This window comes from Meriones unguiculatus, chromosome 10 (assembly GCF_030254825.1).
Source record: "Meriones unguiculatus strain TT.TT164.6M chromosome 10, Bangor_MerUng_6.1, whole genome shotgun sequence".
Classification (NCBI taxonomy): Eukaryota; Metazoa; Chordata; class Mammalia; order Rodentia; family Muridae; genus Meriones; species Meriones unguiculatus.
The window spans coordinates 33,387,888-33,405,045 of record NC_083358.1 but is presented as its reverse complement, the minus strand read 5'-3'; the positions used below and the strand labels follow the sequence as shown (position 1 = coordinate 33,405,045).

Genomic DNA, 17,158 nt, shown 5'->3' with positions numbered 1-17,158 from the left:
AGTTCCTCCCAGTTCCACTATCCAGTTGTTCTCCCTCCCTTCTCTTCCGTTTACTTCGGTCATGCCTCTGTCCCTGGCATTTCTCTGCCCACCTCTGTCCCTGTCCCTGCCATCAGTGTTCTACCTCGCACTGTTCCCTCTGCCATCTTCTCGGAGACCCTCCCCTGGTCCTTTCTGTTTGCTGACACATCTGGCTTTCATTGTCTTGTCTGGAAGCATCTTAGGAACTTTCCACTCATCTGCCTTTTATCCCCCCCTAGACTGAGGTGCCATGAACTTAGACACGCTGTATTTTGTTCCAGCCATTATCTCGACTACCGGCTCTGGGAAAGGAGTAGATGTCCTGGGCCCACTAGGCCCTTCCATCCCCCGAGGCTGTGCTGGGGTTGGCGGCCACACTGCCCCTTTTCTCCTTCTGCAGGTTGGAATAGACTTCACAGCCTCCAACGGGAATCCCCTCGACCCTTCTTCTCTACACTATATCAATCCCATGGGCACCAACGAATACTTGTCAGCCATCTGGGCAGTGGGACAGATCATTCAGGACTATGACAGGTATACTCGGGGATGACTCTGAAGGTCAGCTGGTGTCCCTTCAGAACTGGGAAGCTCAGCTTGTCGGAGCCAGAAGGGACCCTTAGGATCTGCAAACCCAGGAATGGAGAGCAAGTGGCATACACACAGTCATTGCCCCCTCCATTCCCCATGGCAGACACTGCCAACCTATTACCGCACTCTTACCGACTAAGCTAGGGTTCAAACTAGGATCTTTCTACATGCGGTGTTCCAATCATCCAGTAAGAAAGTACATTAGGATGGAAGATGAACTTAGCGGTTAGAATGCAGTCTCTGCTTTCACAGCAGGGAACACAGGCCGGGGTGGGACTTAATAATGTGTCTGACCAGCACTCAGTGCTCTGGAGGTAGAGAGAGGCAGATCAATGTGAGTTTTAGGTAGCCAGAGCTACATAGTGAGACTCTGTTTTTGTTTTAAGAATGTATCTAAATGTACACAGATGAGGACTAGGGCCCGAATGGCCCTGTTTCAGGGAACCAGGGCCTAAAGGATGGCCACGCTTTCAGGGCTTAGTAAAATACATACAACATGCAGAGCACTCAGACTCAGCAAAACCCCAGTGAGCTCAGGATACCAAGCTGGAGCCACTGCCTCCTGCCCATCTCCCTGCTCTATCTTGGACCCTGGTAGTTCACCTTCCACAGTAGCCAGAGTGTCTTTGATAGAAATGCTGCATGAGTTAAATAAGACGGTGCGCTTGCCTTTAGGAAGCTCTCATCAGCACAAATCTTTGGGATTCGGCAGAGACCTCTATCTACGTGTGAGGCAGAAGTCAAGGGAGCGCTAAAGAGAGGCATTGTGGGGTCTCAGGCACTCATCAGTGGCCCATAGAGAGAAGTACCCATTTTGGTTGGGCCTTGAAGGATGAGTGGAAGTTTGTTAGGGAAAACGGATTTGGGGAGGCCTGTTTCAAATGGAGTGTAATAGCTGAAGCTGAGATAAGGGGTCCCGTACATTTGAGGAATTGTGAGAGGCCAAGGCTGGGGGTAGATATGAGGAACAGGAAAAAGAAGATGAAACTAGGCTCTGGGGTGGATGAAGAAGGGAGGTCATGGTTATCATTTAGGAGTGTTTCTCCCCAGCTGTAAACAGGAAGTCAGGAGCTTGAACCTAGTCCATTCGCTTCTGCTGTGATCTGGCCCTAATGGGGTCTTGGTTTGAGAAGGATATAAGGCAGCAGTGCCCAACCTTAACGCTGCAGCCCTTTAATACAGCTCCCCACGTCGAGGTGACTCTCAACCAGAAAATTATTTTTGTTGCTACTTCATAATTGTAATGTTGCCACTGTTATGAATCATAATGTTAATATTTTTGGAGACAGAGGTTTGTCAAAGGGGCCACCACCTTTGACAAACCACTGATCTTTAGAGTGCTCCCAGGCCCATTGGTCAAAATCAAACAAGTGTCTGCCCTGGATAAAAATGTGTCAAGCCAGAGCTCACACGGTGGCACACGCCTGTAATCCCAGCACTCAGGGAGGCAGAGGCGTGCGGATCTCTGTCAGTTCCAGGCCATCCTGGTCTACAAAGTGAATCCAGGACAGCCAGGGCTACACAGAGAAACCCTGTCTTTAAAAACAAAACAAAACAACAAACAACAACAAAACCAAATGTGTCAAGCCCTGGTCAATGCCACCCAGAAGTAGGCTTAGACTTGGGCCTAGTGGAGAATAACTCTCTGCTCTCTGTCCCCGGGGTTACACACCAGCAGACCAGGAAGGAGGGAAGAGTGTGGTGCAGCGGGTGTGTATATGGGGCTGTGTACTCAAATATTTCGTGTTCTCTCTGTCTGGCCAGTGATAAGATGTTTCCTGCTCTGGGGTTTGGGGCCCAGTTACCACCAGACTGGAAGGTGAGTGTAACAGACCCTGTCTCCTTTGGTTGAGGTGGAATTGGGCCTGACACAGAATCAGGGGTGGGGGAGCTCTGGGTTTCTGTCTGCTGTGCACTCATCCCAGACTGCACTTGTGTGTCCTATACCTCTGTGAGCGAGTCCAGGAGACAAGCATAGGATGGTCTGGATCTCAGGGCCACTATCCAACTCTGGGTGAGATGGAGAGGCAAGGCACACAGAGCTGGCCAGGGATGCAAGGCTGAGCCAGGGGGCAGGAGAATGGATCAGAGAGAAGCCACAGCATGGAAATCGGGAAAGGCAAAAGGGCAAGAGGCAGTGCTTGCTCGCTTCTGGAGTGCTTTGCATGCAACCCTGATGGGACATGGGGTTAGAGACAGAATACTGGGAAGGGAGGAGGGCCAGAGCAGGCAGGTTTCAGAAGCGGGGAAGGAGACAGGGCACCCTAAGATGCCCATGGGGTGGCCATGGTGGAGGGCAGGTAAGGACCTCACCTATGGCAGGAGGAAGCTCTAGGTGCCCCACTTGAGACATCACCAAGAACACGGGCCACAGAGCTGGAGAGCTCCTGCAACCAGATCCGTAGAACTCTATTCCATTTTACAGCCTGAACAGCCAAGGCTCAGAGCTTTAATGTGGCTTACCCAAGGTCACCCTCACCCCAGGCGCCTGGGCTCCGGGAGGGCAGATGGACTCTAGGATCATGTCCAAACCTGTTGCTTCCTAGAGGAGGAGCCAGTGGGGATGGCATGCCCAGCTCAGCCAGTTCCCCCTCTCATGCACCAGGCTGTGTAGCACGCTTCTGGAATGAGTATGGCCTCTCCTCTCTCTGCCCTTCTGGAGCATCAGAATGGCTCTGGGTCTGACACAGGCACAGTGGACATCTTCGCCCTGCACAGTGTGAGGCCCAGGCTGAGCCTCCGGGCAAGCATAGACGCCAGGGGGGAGGCAGGTAGGGTGAGCCAGTGGCCAGGCCCCAGCAAGAGCTTGTTGCTAGGACACCAGCCAGCTTCCAAAGAACTCGACTGAATGAGATGTTTTCTTGAGCAAAAGCCTTGGAAATGTCACAGGGTAACTCTGGGGGTGCCTGCCAGGGCTTGGCCAGGCTAAGCACCCAGGGGTGCTGAAGCAGCACACTATAATGAGGCTAGGAGAGCACAGATGTTCTGTCCCCGCTCCTGCACTGCCAGAAGATGCCGGGCTGGCCCTCCTGGCCCTTCATTCTGTCATTCTGCCACCTCACCCCTGTCCTATGAGCCTGCCTTCCTCTCTTCCTTTCCACCTCAGGGCCTTTGCATGTGTCCATCACATGGCTCCTCCCCCTGGTTTGTTGGCTCTCTGCCCTGTCACTGTTCTTACAGCCCCCAGTGCCTTGGTTGTGTTCTCTGTGTGGTGTGGAGGCGCTTGGTTCTCTCCTGCTGTGCTAGTGTCTGGCATATAGTTGGTGTGAAGTCCTTGTTTGTGACAGAGTGGATCTGGGACCCAACCTCGTGGCTCAGCAACTGTTTGGTTTTTTCTTTAAGGCTTGCTTTATCTTTAAGGGTGTGTGTGTGCACATGTGTGGGTGCACACACTTGTGTGTCAGAGGGGAGTTTGTACATGTGACTAAGCCCTCGAAGAGGCCAGCGTCGTTAGTTCATCTGCAGCTGGAGTTACAAGTGGTTGTGAGCCGTCAGACGTAGACGCTGGGAACTGAACTGAGGTCCTCTGTAAGAGCAGCGTGTGCTCCTTACCCCTGAGCCCACTCTCCAGCCCCAGACTGAGAAGACACAGATGCAGAAACAGACCTTGGGGATCTGCACAGCGTGCATGTGACCCTCTCAGCCCCACTGTATGGTGTGGTCCTTAGTTCACTGTGAGTGGTGGTCAGCCAATCCGGATAGCTGCGTGGCGTGAGGTTGACTTCTGTTCAGCACCCCCGCCTGGTGCTGAGATGGGAAAAAGTCTTCAAGGCCCACACAAGTGGCTCCCCAAATGGAGAGAGGGAACAGGGGCATTCCTAGTGGTCCAGGGCCCCCACTGCCTTTGAGGCCATCTCTGTCCCATTCAGGAGGTCTCTTAGCAAGGGAGGAACACAGAAGCCTGGACCTTCCCCCCACCTCTACCCCCATCCACCCAGAGGCATATAAGGTCTCAGTCTCCCTATTATGAAGTGAGGGAGGAAGATTTGGGATTAATAACCTGTATGTGGCAGGGTGGGAGAGTGAATCCTCAGAGGTGGGTGGTCTAGGTATGGGGCAGGAGGCTGCCTCTCAGTGTGTCTTCTGCTTTTTAGGTGTCCCATGAGTTTGCCATCAACTTCAACCCCACCAACCCTTTCTGCTCAGGTGAGTGTGGACCCTGCATACAGAAGAAGCAAGCAGTGGGAGGGGACAGGGCTTCTGTCCTTCCTGTCCCCTCCCTGTCATACTTACTCAGAGTGATGGGTGAGAATAGTGGAGTGTGGAGTCATACAGTCCTGGGTTCAAGGATAACTGCTGCCTGTTCCTGGCTGTGAAGCCTTGTAGAGTTACTGCACCTCTTTGGGACATTACCAGCCCTTACCTTCCCCAAGGACAGGCAGGGTGACCCCAAGGACAGCAGAAAATGACCTGTTTAACTCATTTCCCTGGGTGAATGGGGATATAGATGAGAATTAGGGGGACCATTTGGCAGAGCACCATGCAGTCCAGAAAGGCAGCATTGCATGCCTGCTCTCATCTCCCTCTTGCCCCTCTCTGCTGGAAGAGTCTCCTTGATGGCCAAAGATGGACAGTGGCTTGGCAGGTAGGGGGATGTGAGTGAAAGATCTGCCCCTTCTGCACATGTACCTCAAGACATGTGCAGAAACTGAGACGAGGAGAAAGATAATACTGGAAAGAATGAAAAAGATGTCCACTCCCTTTTGGGGGATCCCGAGGCTGGGCCAGGATGTAGTCATGATTTGGAAAGAGGGTGTCACTTGGCTGTAAGTGAGGTCCTGTGCTTCCTGGGCTCTGGTGTAGTACAGGTTCTTAAAGACATGTCTAAATTCAGGTTGGTCCATGTCAGCCCTTGGCCAGAGGTCTTCTGGCCAAGAATAGAGAGTTGTGGAGTATTGGCTGGTCGTGATAGCAGCTATTTGCAGAGCACCTGTTGTGTAAGGAGCAATGAAACCCCATCCCCACTAGAGCAGCCAGGAGTGTTCAGAAATGGACCTCCAGATAACTCCCTGTGTCACCCCTTTGTCAGCCCCCTTCTTTGTCATTCACCTCTTGGGAGAGGCTCAGAAAGCTTAAACAGCTCACTCCAACCCACAGTCAGAAGCAGCAAGGAAGGGCCTAAACTCAGGCCTATCTGATTCAGTCAGGCTCTCGGCTACTCCCTTAGACCTGCCCTTGAGAGCTTTCTGTTTCAAGGCTACGCTGGCAATGGTGGTGACGTTCTGGGGAGCACGCAGTAGATGTCAGTAGCAGGATAAGGTGGTGGTGGTGGTGGTGGCAGGGACACAGAGGTGCTGGGCTGATCCAGGTCTTCTTTTGCAGGTGTGGATGGCATTGCCCAGGCGTACTCAGCCTGCCTGCCCCACATCCGCTTCTACGGTCCCACAAACTTCTCCCCTATCGTCAACCATGTGGCCAGGTTCGCAGCCCAGGCCACACAGCAGCAGACAGCAACGGTAAGTAGGCAGCGGGGGTGTGTGCATCCAGGGATGAGGCTGCCCAAGGAGGGGAATCAGATCGGGTAGTGTGCTCTCATCTTCCTACTGATGTGAGGCTAGAGAGGGAGATATCTCACCTCCCCTGCTTCCCTGTCCCGGTGAGATGCAGGGTTTCTCCAGGCTGTTGTCCATCTGGCTCTGAGGAGGCTGGAGAAGTCCAGTTTGATGAGCCTTGCTTCCTGGAGCCCTACTCAGGAAAGCAGTGTCATTGGTGCATTGTAGGAAGTGAGACTTGGGACCCAGAAGTCTCCTGGGGAGGGGCTGGCCTCTACCTGATGCCTGTGGATTAGGAGCTGGCCTTTGGAACACTGGTCCAAAGCCCTAACAGGGAAGGCTACAGACATGTATATCCTGCTCAGTGTGTATGTATGTATGTCTTGCTCAGTAGCAAGGCTGCGTGCAGTGTGGAATGTGTGCCTATGATATGTAAGGCGACCAACCTTGGTATCTACAGTGCTGGTCATTCCATCCTTCCATCAGGGTTAGGTGCCAGGTATTCCAACTGAGCTTTTCCCCACTGCATGGTGACTCACTGGCCCTGCAAGGCCATCTCTGTGTGGTCCTACATCGTCCATGCCCTTCTTGCCTCTGTTGCAACTTAGCAGCCTCATGGCTATAGGTTCCGCACCTGTTGGCTGTGGATTCAGCCACATGGGACAGGGCACCCTGTACCTACCTCACTATAGACCCTCAGCCTGGTGGGTGCCTGGTGGGTGCCTGGTGGGTGACAGTGTTCCATAGGATTAGGTGAGACCATGTACTAACCTATCCTAAAGGGAAGGCTCTACATCATGAATAGGAGACCACTGCAGGACTGTTCAGGAGGAGGTCACTGGGGAAGCAGAGGTTGACTTCCCTGAAGCAGCAGCAAAGAGAAAAGGAGGGGCACAGACTGAGAAAAGAAGAGGACATAGGGCTGGGGCTGGGCCCAACCCAGTCACATGCTCTACCCCTATTTATGTGCACTTAGAGCAGATCAGTGTCCAGTTTGTGTCATGGGAGAACGTGTCAGACTGCCTGGGAGGTTAGCATTTGATAATCCTGAAGCACCCCCACTCTAAAAGGCCTTGAAGGACAGAAGTGGGGTACAGGGACCTTGTCTCAGGAAAGCAGGAATAGTACACATAAAATACCGAGGTAGGGACAGCCAAGAAGGGGCTAGGGACCTGTGCCCTGCACTGAATGAGTTTCAGCTTTAGCCCCCTGACTGTGGTAGCTGAGAACGCAGGTCCCTGCTTTTCTTTAAGGCCCAATTCTCTCTGATGCATTGGGAGTGCTGACCCCCAGTGGTGATGTAAAATGGGATTACCTAAATTGGCAGCAAGGCCGGGCAGTTTTGTGGTTCTTCAGTTCCTGGGGTTGCTGAGATACAATATCTTGGATAGGGCAGAGTAAGAGCCAGCCTTCAACTTCACTACATTCCTGTGAGGGGTGCCAAGCTCGGTGCCAACAAGGTTGTTGGCTGCATGAGCTTTCTAAAGGCATGAAAACAGGCCTGATTTCCTCTTCAGGAGAGACCATCTGGGCAGGGAACATTCCAGCAGTGTGCCAGTCCCCTGCCTCCTGCTGTACCCACTGCCAGCCAGGGGTCAACTGGGCAGGAGGTGGGGTTTAGAGACAAGCGGCTTCGTGACTGAGGGGTTCTGGGATTGCAGGGAAGTCTTGCCCTCTGCCCCCCCACCCCCTTCACCAGCGAGGAGAAGGCTTCATTCTGAGCGAAAGAACTTGAGACCCATGCAGATACCTTATTCTGACCCCTCTGGAACCAACCAGACTGAGACTGAGATTGATTCAGTCTCACTTGTTACTTTCAAGCCACACCTGGCTTCCCTGGGGTAAGCCGTTACCTGTAAGGCCTTGTCACTTCAGATGATGCCTAAGCGTCTCTAGCCGTGAGAGCAGGGCCTGGGCTCTCCACTGCCCCTCCCGTTCTGAGGCCCAGGAGTAAATACAGATTTCTTGACCACTTCCCTCCACCCTCTCCACCAGAGGAGGTGAGTAGGGCTGTGGGGTGGCTCAACCTTAAGCTGAAAGGACCTAGTTCAAGCTCCATCTCCCCCTCTTTCTGGTTGTGTCCCTATGGCAGGCAGTTTAAGCACTCTGTGCTTTGGTTTTCTCACCCATACAACAAACAGCGCTTTCCTTCTGTAAGAATTGTAGGGCTTCCACCAAATGGGCATGTGCGTTGTTCAGCCTAGAGCCTGGCACACAGCTGTGTCAGTCGTGGAACTGTCTGAGGACACTGCCCGGGTGCTAGCATTCAGTAATGTGCACAGTGAAGCTCACAGCAAATGGAAGTAACTGGTGGGTTAACTGATGTTTCTCTCTAGCCATGTTTTGGTGTTGGGGAATCTAACGTGGCTTTACCCTACCTGTCTCCTCACATGTGCTCACATGGCACACCCACATAAAGGAAATGGAGAGCAGGTGGTGGTGTCTCTAGCAGGCCTCACTCTCCCCATTCATGTTTCATGTGCCTTTTCTGAGCATTCCTGTGCAACCCCATGGCTACCTGGACAAGCCAGGTCCAGCTTATAGGCTGGTGAGGAGTTTGCTGGGAGGCCATTGCAATGGTGCGGGCAGCTAAGCCTGTAATGGTTCTACTATAGGACCACACAGGTGGTACCTACGTGATGGCGGACCCAGCAGAGGTTGTGCTTAGAAGGGGATGCTCAAGCTTAGACTTGAGATATTCTTAAGAGTTGGCTTCATATGGGTACATGCGTTTGTGCAGGAGTGAGTGTGTATGTGTGTGTGTGTGTGTGTGGCCCAGCAGAGAAAACAGCATGTGAAAGGGCTGAGGCTCTCGGTGGGTAGGTATAGCTAATAGAGGCATGTGTAAGTAGACTTTGACAGGGTAGGTGAGGTTGAGAAGGCTGGCTATTTCTCACAGGACCTTGGGAGCCATCAAGCACTATGGGTTTCCTCCTGAGGGTAATAGGGAGCCACTAGAGCGTAATAAGCAGGTTTGAGTGACCTGAAAATGGCCTTTGCTTTGGTCAATAAGGCTTGTGTGTGTGTGTGTGTGTGTGTGTGTGTGTGTGTGTCCCATTCCTGGTTGGTGGCCTAGGCATCCAGTGTCAAGGGTAGAATACAGGTAGCGGCCAGGCCCCTGGGAATGTCTCCTACTCCCATCCCAGGGCCCTTGGCAGCCGGTTTTTCAGAAACTACCTGGGTATGGATGAAGCTTCTCCAGACCCTGCCTGGAACTGTGTAGTCACGTCCATTCTTCTAAATCCAGTCATTAATGCAGTAGGAGAAGTAGCAGTGCAGTCCTAGCACTCCGAGGCATGCCTGGAATTTGCAAGAGATGCTCTATTCTTCATGCTGGGAGTTGGTTTGAGCTACTTAATGATGTGGCTGTTTCTGAGGCCTGGATGGGGCTCAGCGCCCCTGGCATGCAGTGTGTGCTGGGTTGTCAGGGGCACCTAGGGTGTGAGGAAGGAGTGTGTAGGGACCTCCTGTGGAGTCATCGCTGGAAGTCAGTGAAAGCAGAGTGCACATTTGCCTGGGGCAGAGGATTCAACACTGCGCTGTCTTAGAGTTGTGGCTAGGAAGGGTGTCAGGAGGGACCAGCACAGAAAAAAACACCAGCATTTCACAGTCCCTCTCGACCCTTCCTGCTCCATTCTCTCCCCCAACAGCCCTTTTGATTTGCTCTGGTGGCCTCTGAGGGTAGTGGTGAATCTTTGAAGCTTCCCTTCATGATGGCCCCCGCTTTGCTCAGGCTGGCTGTGGCACCGAGGAGTTAGGAGTTTGTAGCCAGGGCTCCAGACTCTGCCCTAGGCTACTGTCCCAGTCATTCAGACTCTCCAACCCCAGGTTAATGGTAGACAAGAGAGCTTTTCCCCGCTAGGCTCCCAGGGACCAGCTGCTGATGCAGTGGTTGGTGGAGAAGGAAAGCATGAAAAGAGCCCCAACTCTGTAATGGGCACATGGGCACGGGAGCAAATGGAAGTAACTGGTGGGTTAACTGATGTTTCTCTCTAGCCATGTTTTGGTGTTGGGGAATCTAACGTGGCTTTACCCTACCTGTCTCCTCACATGTGCTCACATGGCACACCCACATAAAGGAAATGGAGAGCAGGTGGTGGTGTCTCTAGCAGGGAGACATGGGCACGGACCCAGAACCTGCTAGTTACCTGTTACGGGACCTTAGCAAGTCATGTAAGCCCTCCGAACCATTGGGGGCTCATAGTTAGATCATCTGCTAAAGGTCCTGTATTTTCAGGAGCACTTTGTCCTTCCTGCTATACCTGAAGTCAGGCCCTGCCCTTCTGCACTCAGGTCCCTGGGAAGGAAGGCAGCCTTCTACAACACAGGGAGTTGGGGACCCATGTCTGAGCTAGAAGGGGGCTTAAAGACAAGTGCTTTGACTGAGCAGCCAATTAGACCTTTCTTTCCTCAGTGTCAGGCCTCTTCCAGCTCTCTATTCTGCCAGCCTAAGTCCCAGGAATATTGCCCTGATCTGCCCTGAGAATGGGTGGGGTTACTGTGAATAAAAGGCAGACTAGAGAAGGGACCCTGAAACAATAATTGGCAATGGCAGAGAAAGGGTCTAGATGAACTGATAAAACCAGGGATAGGGGCTGGCAGCAGCAGCTCTCTACTGCTGGGCTCTGGCTATCTCCATAGCAACAAGTATCCCCAGCCAGGGGACTGGTCTCTTAAAGGCACAGTGTTGGAATGGGGGTGCAAGGGTGGGGCCAGTGTCTGTAGCAGCCCACCAACCCTGATCTGTAGTTTGTACCTTGGGACAGGAGAGGCAGCCGGGTGTTCTGGAGGCTGGTTTTGTATTGTCTGCAAGCTGCACGGTTTTACTAGGTGAAGAGGTGGCTCTATGTCCACCTGGGTCACCTCCACCTTCTCTTAGCTTCATGGCTTTCCTTTTTGGCAATTAGAGGACAGAAGTCCCCAACAAGGATCATCTGTTTATCTCATGGATAGGAGAGAACACCAGAATCTTCTGAACAGGACCACAAGATGGCCAGGGTAGCACTGAGGTGAAAGTGAGGTGCCAGCCCACCTCAGGTTCAAGGCCCTCTTGTTGGACTGTCCTGTGAACTTCCTGAATGTCATCTACCTTCTCCATAGCAGGCCATCCTGTGTGCATTTTATCCTCAGATCACCCATGCTCATTATTCAATGGATTCTGGCTGAAATAATTCATAAACACGTCTTGCTATATGAAAGTTTGGTATCACTTGCCATGGTAACAGGACACGGAGCAGACTATACAGTGGTAGAGTCTGTCTGGAGCCCATGCTGCCCAGAGCCCTGAGCTTCCTACCTTCTGATGACTAAGAAAGCCAGAGCCCTAAGATACCAGTCTGTACCAAGGCTGCCTCCTGGGTACCTGTGTAGAACAGGGTGACCACTGAACACCTACCTATTCCTCCTGCCCCAATTCTGACAACACTACAACCTAGACATGACCCTGATTCACACCCCAGAAGTGATGGCCCAAATGACCTGTGCAGGTGTCTCCTTCTGTGCTAAGTATGGAGCTAACAGGCACAAAGACGGAGGAGGTAGGCCAGCTGCGCAGGCTGTAGGCTAGAATGTGTTCCTGGGCAAGCCTGGGCCTGTCAGGCGGCTGAGATGCCAGGTCTGAGCAGTAACTCTCGGCTTAGAGATGATGAAACTGAAGCTCAGCAGATTAAGTCTTAGTGGTCTTATGCTATGTACTGCATAGCAACTGGCAGAGCCAGCCTTGAGCCCAGGGGTCAGACCCAGAACAGGGAAGTCAAAGGTGTCCCATGGTGCAGGCAGTTTGCCTCCTCCAGGCCTTGGGGATTTGGAGGGGAAGGGTGTCAGGGTCTAATCTTCACTCATCTCCTGGCTGACTCTTCCTTACAGCAGTACTTCATCCTCCTCATCATCACTGACGGGGTCATCAGTGACATGGAGGAGACACGGCACGCTGTGGTGCAGGCCTCCAAGCTGCCCATGTCCATTATCATTGTGGGTGTGGGCAATGCTGACTTTGCAGCCATGGAGTTTCTAGACGGGGACAACCGTAGACTGCGCTCACACACAGGCGAGGAGGCAGCCCGTGACATTGTGCAGTTTGTGCCCTTCCGAGAGTTCCGCAATGTGAGTATGGGCCTAGGTTGGGAGGGGCGGCAGCAGGGTCTGCAACAGAGCTCATAGTCTATGGTGGGTGTCTGGTCATTCTCAGCTCCCTTCCCCTATACTCTCTGTTGGCCCATGATGAACCAGGTGCTGTGTCACACTTGCCTGATACAAGGCCATTGTGGCCAATTATTTCCACAAGCCAAAGGAATCCAGGTGGGACCTAATCCAGACTATGGCTCTAGGTAGTGTCCTGGGTAAGAATCATTCTGCTGGGCAGAACCCTGAGGCAGGCTGAGGTGGGAGCCAAGGCCCAGAGCTGGGGCTTCCTGCCCTTATCTGGGAATATGGAAGCTGAGAAGGGCTTCCTCCCCTTTCCTCAACCAGGCCCTTATCTGGGAATATGGAAGCCAAGAAGCTCCTCCTGTTAGTTTGGCTTTCTTCCCCCAAATATGGGAGAGGTTTGGTGATAGTGGTAGTGGCCAGCTTCTTCCTAGAAGTGGCTCTGGCCTTACAGAGAGGAGTAAGTGGCACGTGAGGAGGCCAGGGTTGGCAAAGGGTCACAAGATATTCTGTGTTTTGGAGGGATCCAGGACTTCTGGGTGGCATCTATGTAATGCCAGCCTAGGCTCTAAATCTTAGGATCAGTAATGAGCATTGCATGGTCTTAGGTAAGCTGTGACCTTAGTGAGTCTCAGTTCCCTACAGCCTATGGGGATGCCAGGGCTTAAATCCTGGGAATCAGCCTCTAGCAAGTGGCCCAATGGTCGCCATGTATCTGCCTAGAATGATTTTATTTCTTCCCCTGGCTTCCTAGGGCAAAGGTGGGGTATTGGTCATCTGTTGCTGTCTGAATCCGTGACTTGACACTTTCTTATGGCTGGCTGCTCAGTCATGACTGTTCACTGATGCTTCTCATAGCCAAAGTCTTGGTCAGGAAACACTCCTGGCTGAGAAGGCTCAACAGTCGTTTCTCCCCCCACCCCAAATTCATCCCCCAGGGTCTTTTCCCAAATACCTCCATCCTGTAAGGGCAGAGCACTTCACCAGCAAGGAAGTCACTGCTAGTAGTGGGATTAGGCTGGGCTGAGGGCCACTCATTTCAGATGGCCCTGGCCCTCAGCCCTATTGTACTCTATGGGCCCCTGCTATCACAGTTCTGGGAGAGTGAATCTCTCGCTTTCTGCTCATTAATCCTCCTCCTCTTTCCTTTTTCTCCTGACCTGGACCCCACAGGCAGCAAAAGAAACTTTGGCCAAAGCAGTGTTGGCGGAGCTGCCTCAGCAAGTAGTACAGTATTTCAAGCATAAAAACCTGCCCCCCACCAACTCAGAGCCTGCCTGAGCCCATGCCCAGCAGCAGCATGCCAGCTGAGCCCCTAGCCTCTCCAGGAACATGCACGTTCACCCTGCTTCCTCGTGGGTGGCTTTTTTTTTTTTTTTAAACCAATCCACAATTTTTTTTTACAACCAGACCTCCACCCCCAACTTCCCCTAGCCCAGCTGGGCTTCCTTTGTCAGAATCAACGGATGATGCTTCCAGGACAAACTGGCTTCCTCTCCCTGCCCTTCTGCCACTCTAAGTATTGAATGTACTTTGTATAATTTTAGTGGAATTATTGTTATTAAAGAGAATAAAATTTTTACAATCATAACTGGCTTTTTCTAAGTAAGTAGCTGCAGGAAGGAATATATCCCTAGTGCATCCTTTGTATTGTGGTCTGCTGTTTTTATACTGTGACTGTGTTCTATTTGTTATACTCAGGGTAATAAAGGAATTTCAGATGTTGGCTGTCAAACTCCTTCCTTAGTGAGGGTCAATGGGCACTCACTGGTCTGGAAAAGAAAATTAATAGAACGACCCTTAACCCCCACCCCAATTCTTAAAGAGTCAATGTGATTACTTCTACATGGGGACATGCATTCTGTCGCAAGTAGTGATTACTGTGAGACTGACACGGGACATGGCACCCACAACACACTGTCCTATTCACTCTTCACCACAGCTAGACAGCAGTTGCAGCCACCCACTTCCTCCTCTGGATGTCCTAGGCAATGTCTTTGGCTTTAGGACCCTAAACAAGGTTAGGTTTGTCCTTGCTGTTTCTATTGCATGTCCCTCTTAGCACACAGCCCTCCTCTGATTCTTCTCTTCCACGGTTTAACACTCATATCTCACTCTTGAGGAGTGAGGCCTTTTGAAAGGCAAACATGTGACTGTGGCAGTGAATGTTTTACTGAGCATGTTTCTAGCTCCTGTACCAGCGCTGTTCATGAACCTTCCATAGCTCGACCACGACCCTGTAGAAACGGAAACACCAGGATTACTACAGAGGCTGAATATGGATGGAGTGTGGCTGGCCGTTGTGCATGCATATCCTAGCATACCCAGCATCTTCCTTAGTGCTGGAAGGGGCGTCCCACTCAAGCTGCTAATGACCTAGGTGTATCTGTGCCTCCTCCTCCTGGCTAGTCCTTCCTAGCTGCTGGAATAGGACAGCAGCAGGCAGGTCCCAATCTCAGGAGCCATGGCGTATATGGTGGGAGTGAGAAACTTCTGTGGCCGTTATGTACTCGTGTTTTGTTTCTGAGACAGGGTCTCACTATGTAGCTTTGGCTGTCCTTGAACTCACCATGTAGACCAGGATGGCCTTGAACTCAAAACAATCCTGTTTCTGTCTCCTGGGACCTAGGACTAAAAATGTGTGCCACCACACCCGGCTACTAACTGACCATTTACCCCTGGCTCGGCCAACTAGGGAGTCTATATAGCTCCCAAGTAAGTGATTGTGTACTGACAAATGTATGTATTTGTCATATAGCAGGGTGATCCGGGCAAGTTATTGGGCCTTTAGGAGTTTGGGGTTCCTCTATGGAATGTATAGCAGAGCTGGCGTCAGGAGTGCTTTTCAGAATAAAAAAACATGTGCACTAAAACAATGCTAGCATAGCAGGCCTCGGTGGTGTCCAGGAACCAGAGAGTAGCCTGACTCCTGCAGGGCCTTTCTCCGCTGCACCTGAGGTCAGGACTGCCTGTTAATGCCGCTCCAACTCCCTCTGAAATCATTTCTCTAGCAGGTAAGGGAACAGCGCCAGCCCATGGCAAAGTCATTAAGGTGTGGTTGCGCAACTTTTGACTATGAAGGTGTTGTCCAGATTCCAGCTTAGCACTGAACACCAAGAAGTACCTGCATTCCATTCTAGCATGTATAGCTAGGCTGGGCAAGCCAGGACGCCAAGAAGCTGCCCACGTCCACATGGCAGTGCACTGTGTCTGAGCTCTCCTTGTTTGCCTGGAGGGGCCTAAGGTGACAGCTCAATCACACACCAACAGCAAGGACACTCAAGCCAAGGAACCCTGTGTGCCTATGCAATTAACATTTTGCTAACTGGAGCTAAGGCAGAAGTTGGTGGAGCTAAGATCTGACCCTCCGAACATGTCACTGCTGTAGTGGGCAGTGCCAGTACATACAAACCTGTGTGCAGCGTGATCATATGCTCTGGATACCCTACCCAGACACAGGAGACAGCTAACCTAGATAATCTATCTGGCCACCGAAGTTGGTGTTATTCCTCTTTCCGAGGGGGTGGGACAGGGGAAGGACCTTGTCTGCCTGTATACTGATCACTATGGCCTATCTATGGAGGGTGGAAAAGAGGCCATTCTCAATGGGCTGGAAAAGCAGGTCTGGTCTACGTAAACCAAGCATTTCCCTTAAGTCAGTTGCTGGGAAGCAAAAGGAAAAAAAAAAAGTAGTAAGGACTAAAGTGACCTCTGAGTAAAGGCACAGGAGCAGTGGGTGCTCCTGTGTGTGTGCATATCTTACCTCAGGCTGAGGAACTTTCTTTCAGTTGGGTCCCGGGACTCAGCGGTCTAGTTCCAGTCACTTCAACCTGCTGGCTTCTTACAGAAGGAAAATAGGTGACTTGAATTTCAAGTCTCCTCCCCACCCAAGTGGCCAATAGCTTTAGGTAGACAAATGACAGGAAGTGACTGGAAGGGCATGGGCGGTACTGATACAAGTTGGACAGTTGTCTCCCACGTAGAGCTGGCAACAGATCATTGCTGGCTTTCTCCAAGCTCAGAATTGTAGGAATTATGCACCTGAGATAACGTACAAGTCTCAAACCAGCTCCAACCATCTTTTGTACTTTCTTACCCACTGTGAAATCCCAGTTACTCAGGCTTCTGAAGTACATTTGGTGGGATTGGTCCATAGACCCTCCTCAGAGGTCAACATCTGCAGATGCTCAACTGTTCTCTATAAAAAGATGTTTGCATAAAACCCACGCATGCATCCTGTATACTTTTGGTCATTCCTAGCTTCCTTGCTTTATGTCAATGTAAACACCTGAAATATGACATGCTATAAGCTGCTCCACTCGCTTGTCTAGGGAATAAGAAAAGCCTGTACATGGTCAGTACAGAGGGAATCTTCCTGGTTGATCTGATCCCCAGGTGAGACCTGCCAAGGTACACGGCTGACTGAGTTCTGAGGATCAGAGTGGGGTTTCCTTCTGTTTCTGCTCATTTTGTTCTTCCGTGGGAGGGAGGGAACCGTAGGTCAGCCCTGGTAGAGCAGGCTGCTTCCTGTTGGTTGGCCTGCTTTGCCATAGAGATGGCGTTTCAGTTACAGGCTGCTACACTGTTAGGCACAATGAACTGGTGGTAAAAAGGCCACCAGTCCAAAGACACCAAAAGCAGAGATCAGTCTCAAGTTGGGTATAGCATTCACCAGTAATCCTTGCACTCAGGAAGCTAAAGCAAAAGGATGGTCCATTTGTAAAGCAGCTTGGGCTGCACAGCACTCTGTCAAAAAGAAAAGAAACCTGGGTCTGAAGACTGCTCAACGCTTCGAGTGATGGGAGAGCTGGAAGCACATGTGCCACAGAGCAAGAGCTTGCTCTGACAGGCTTAAAATGTGAAGGTAATGGACAGTTTTAAATCCTGCAACCCTGCAGCCTTTTTCAATATCA

General features: G+C 51.6%; 1 protein-coding gene across 2 annotated transcripts in view; it reads left to right on the top strand.

The window, feature by feature from the left end:
• The window catches only part of Cpne2 (copine 2), a 38,283-nt gene extending 24,447 nt beyond the window's left edge, over positions 1-13,836 (top strand). The window contains exons 11-16 of one of the 2 annotated variants that reach the window (XM_021654992.2): positions 422-555; positions 2,374-2,428; positions 4,704-4,755; positions 5,932-6,065; positions 11,967-12,203; positions 13,419-13,836. In XM_021654992.2, coding sequence (XP_021510667.1) covers positions 422-555; positions 2,374-2,428; positions 4,704-4,755; positions 5,932-6,065; positions 11,967-12,203; positions 13,419-13,526 — 720 coding nt within the window. In that variant the 3' untranslated portion in view covers positions 13,527-13,836. The remainder of the gene's footprint in view (positions 1-421; positions 556-2,373; positions 2,429-4,703; positions 4,756-5,931; positions 6,066-11,966; positions 12,204-13,418) is intronic. The other variant, XM_060392194.1, reaches the window with a different exon arrangement.
• The last annotated feature ends 3,322 nt before the right edge of the window (positions 13,837-17,158 follow it).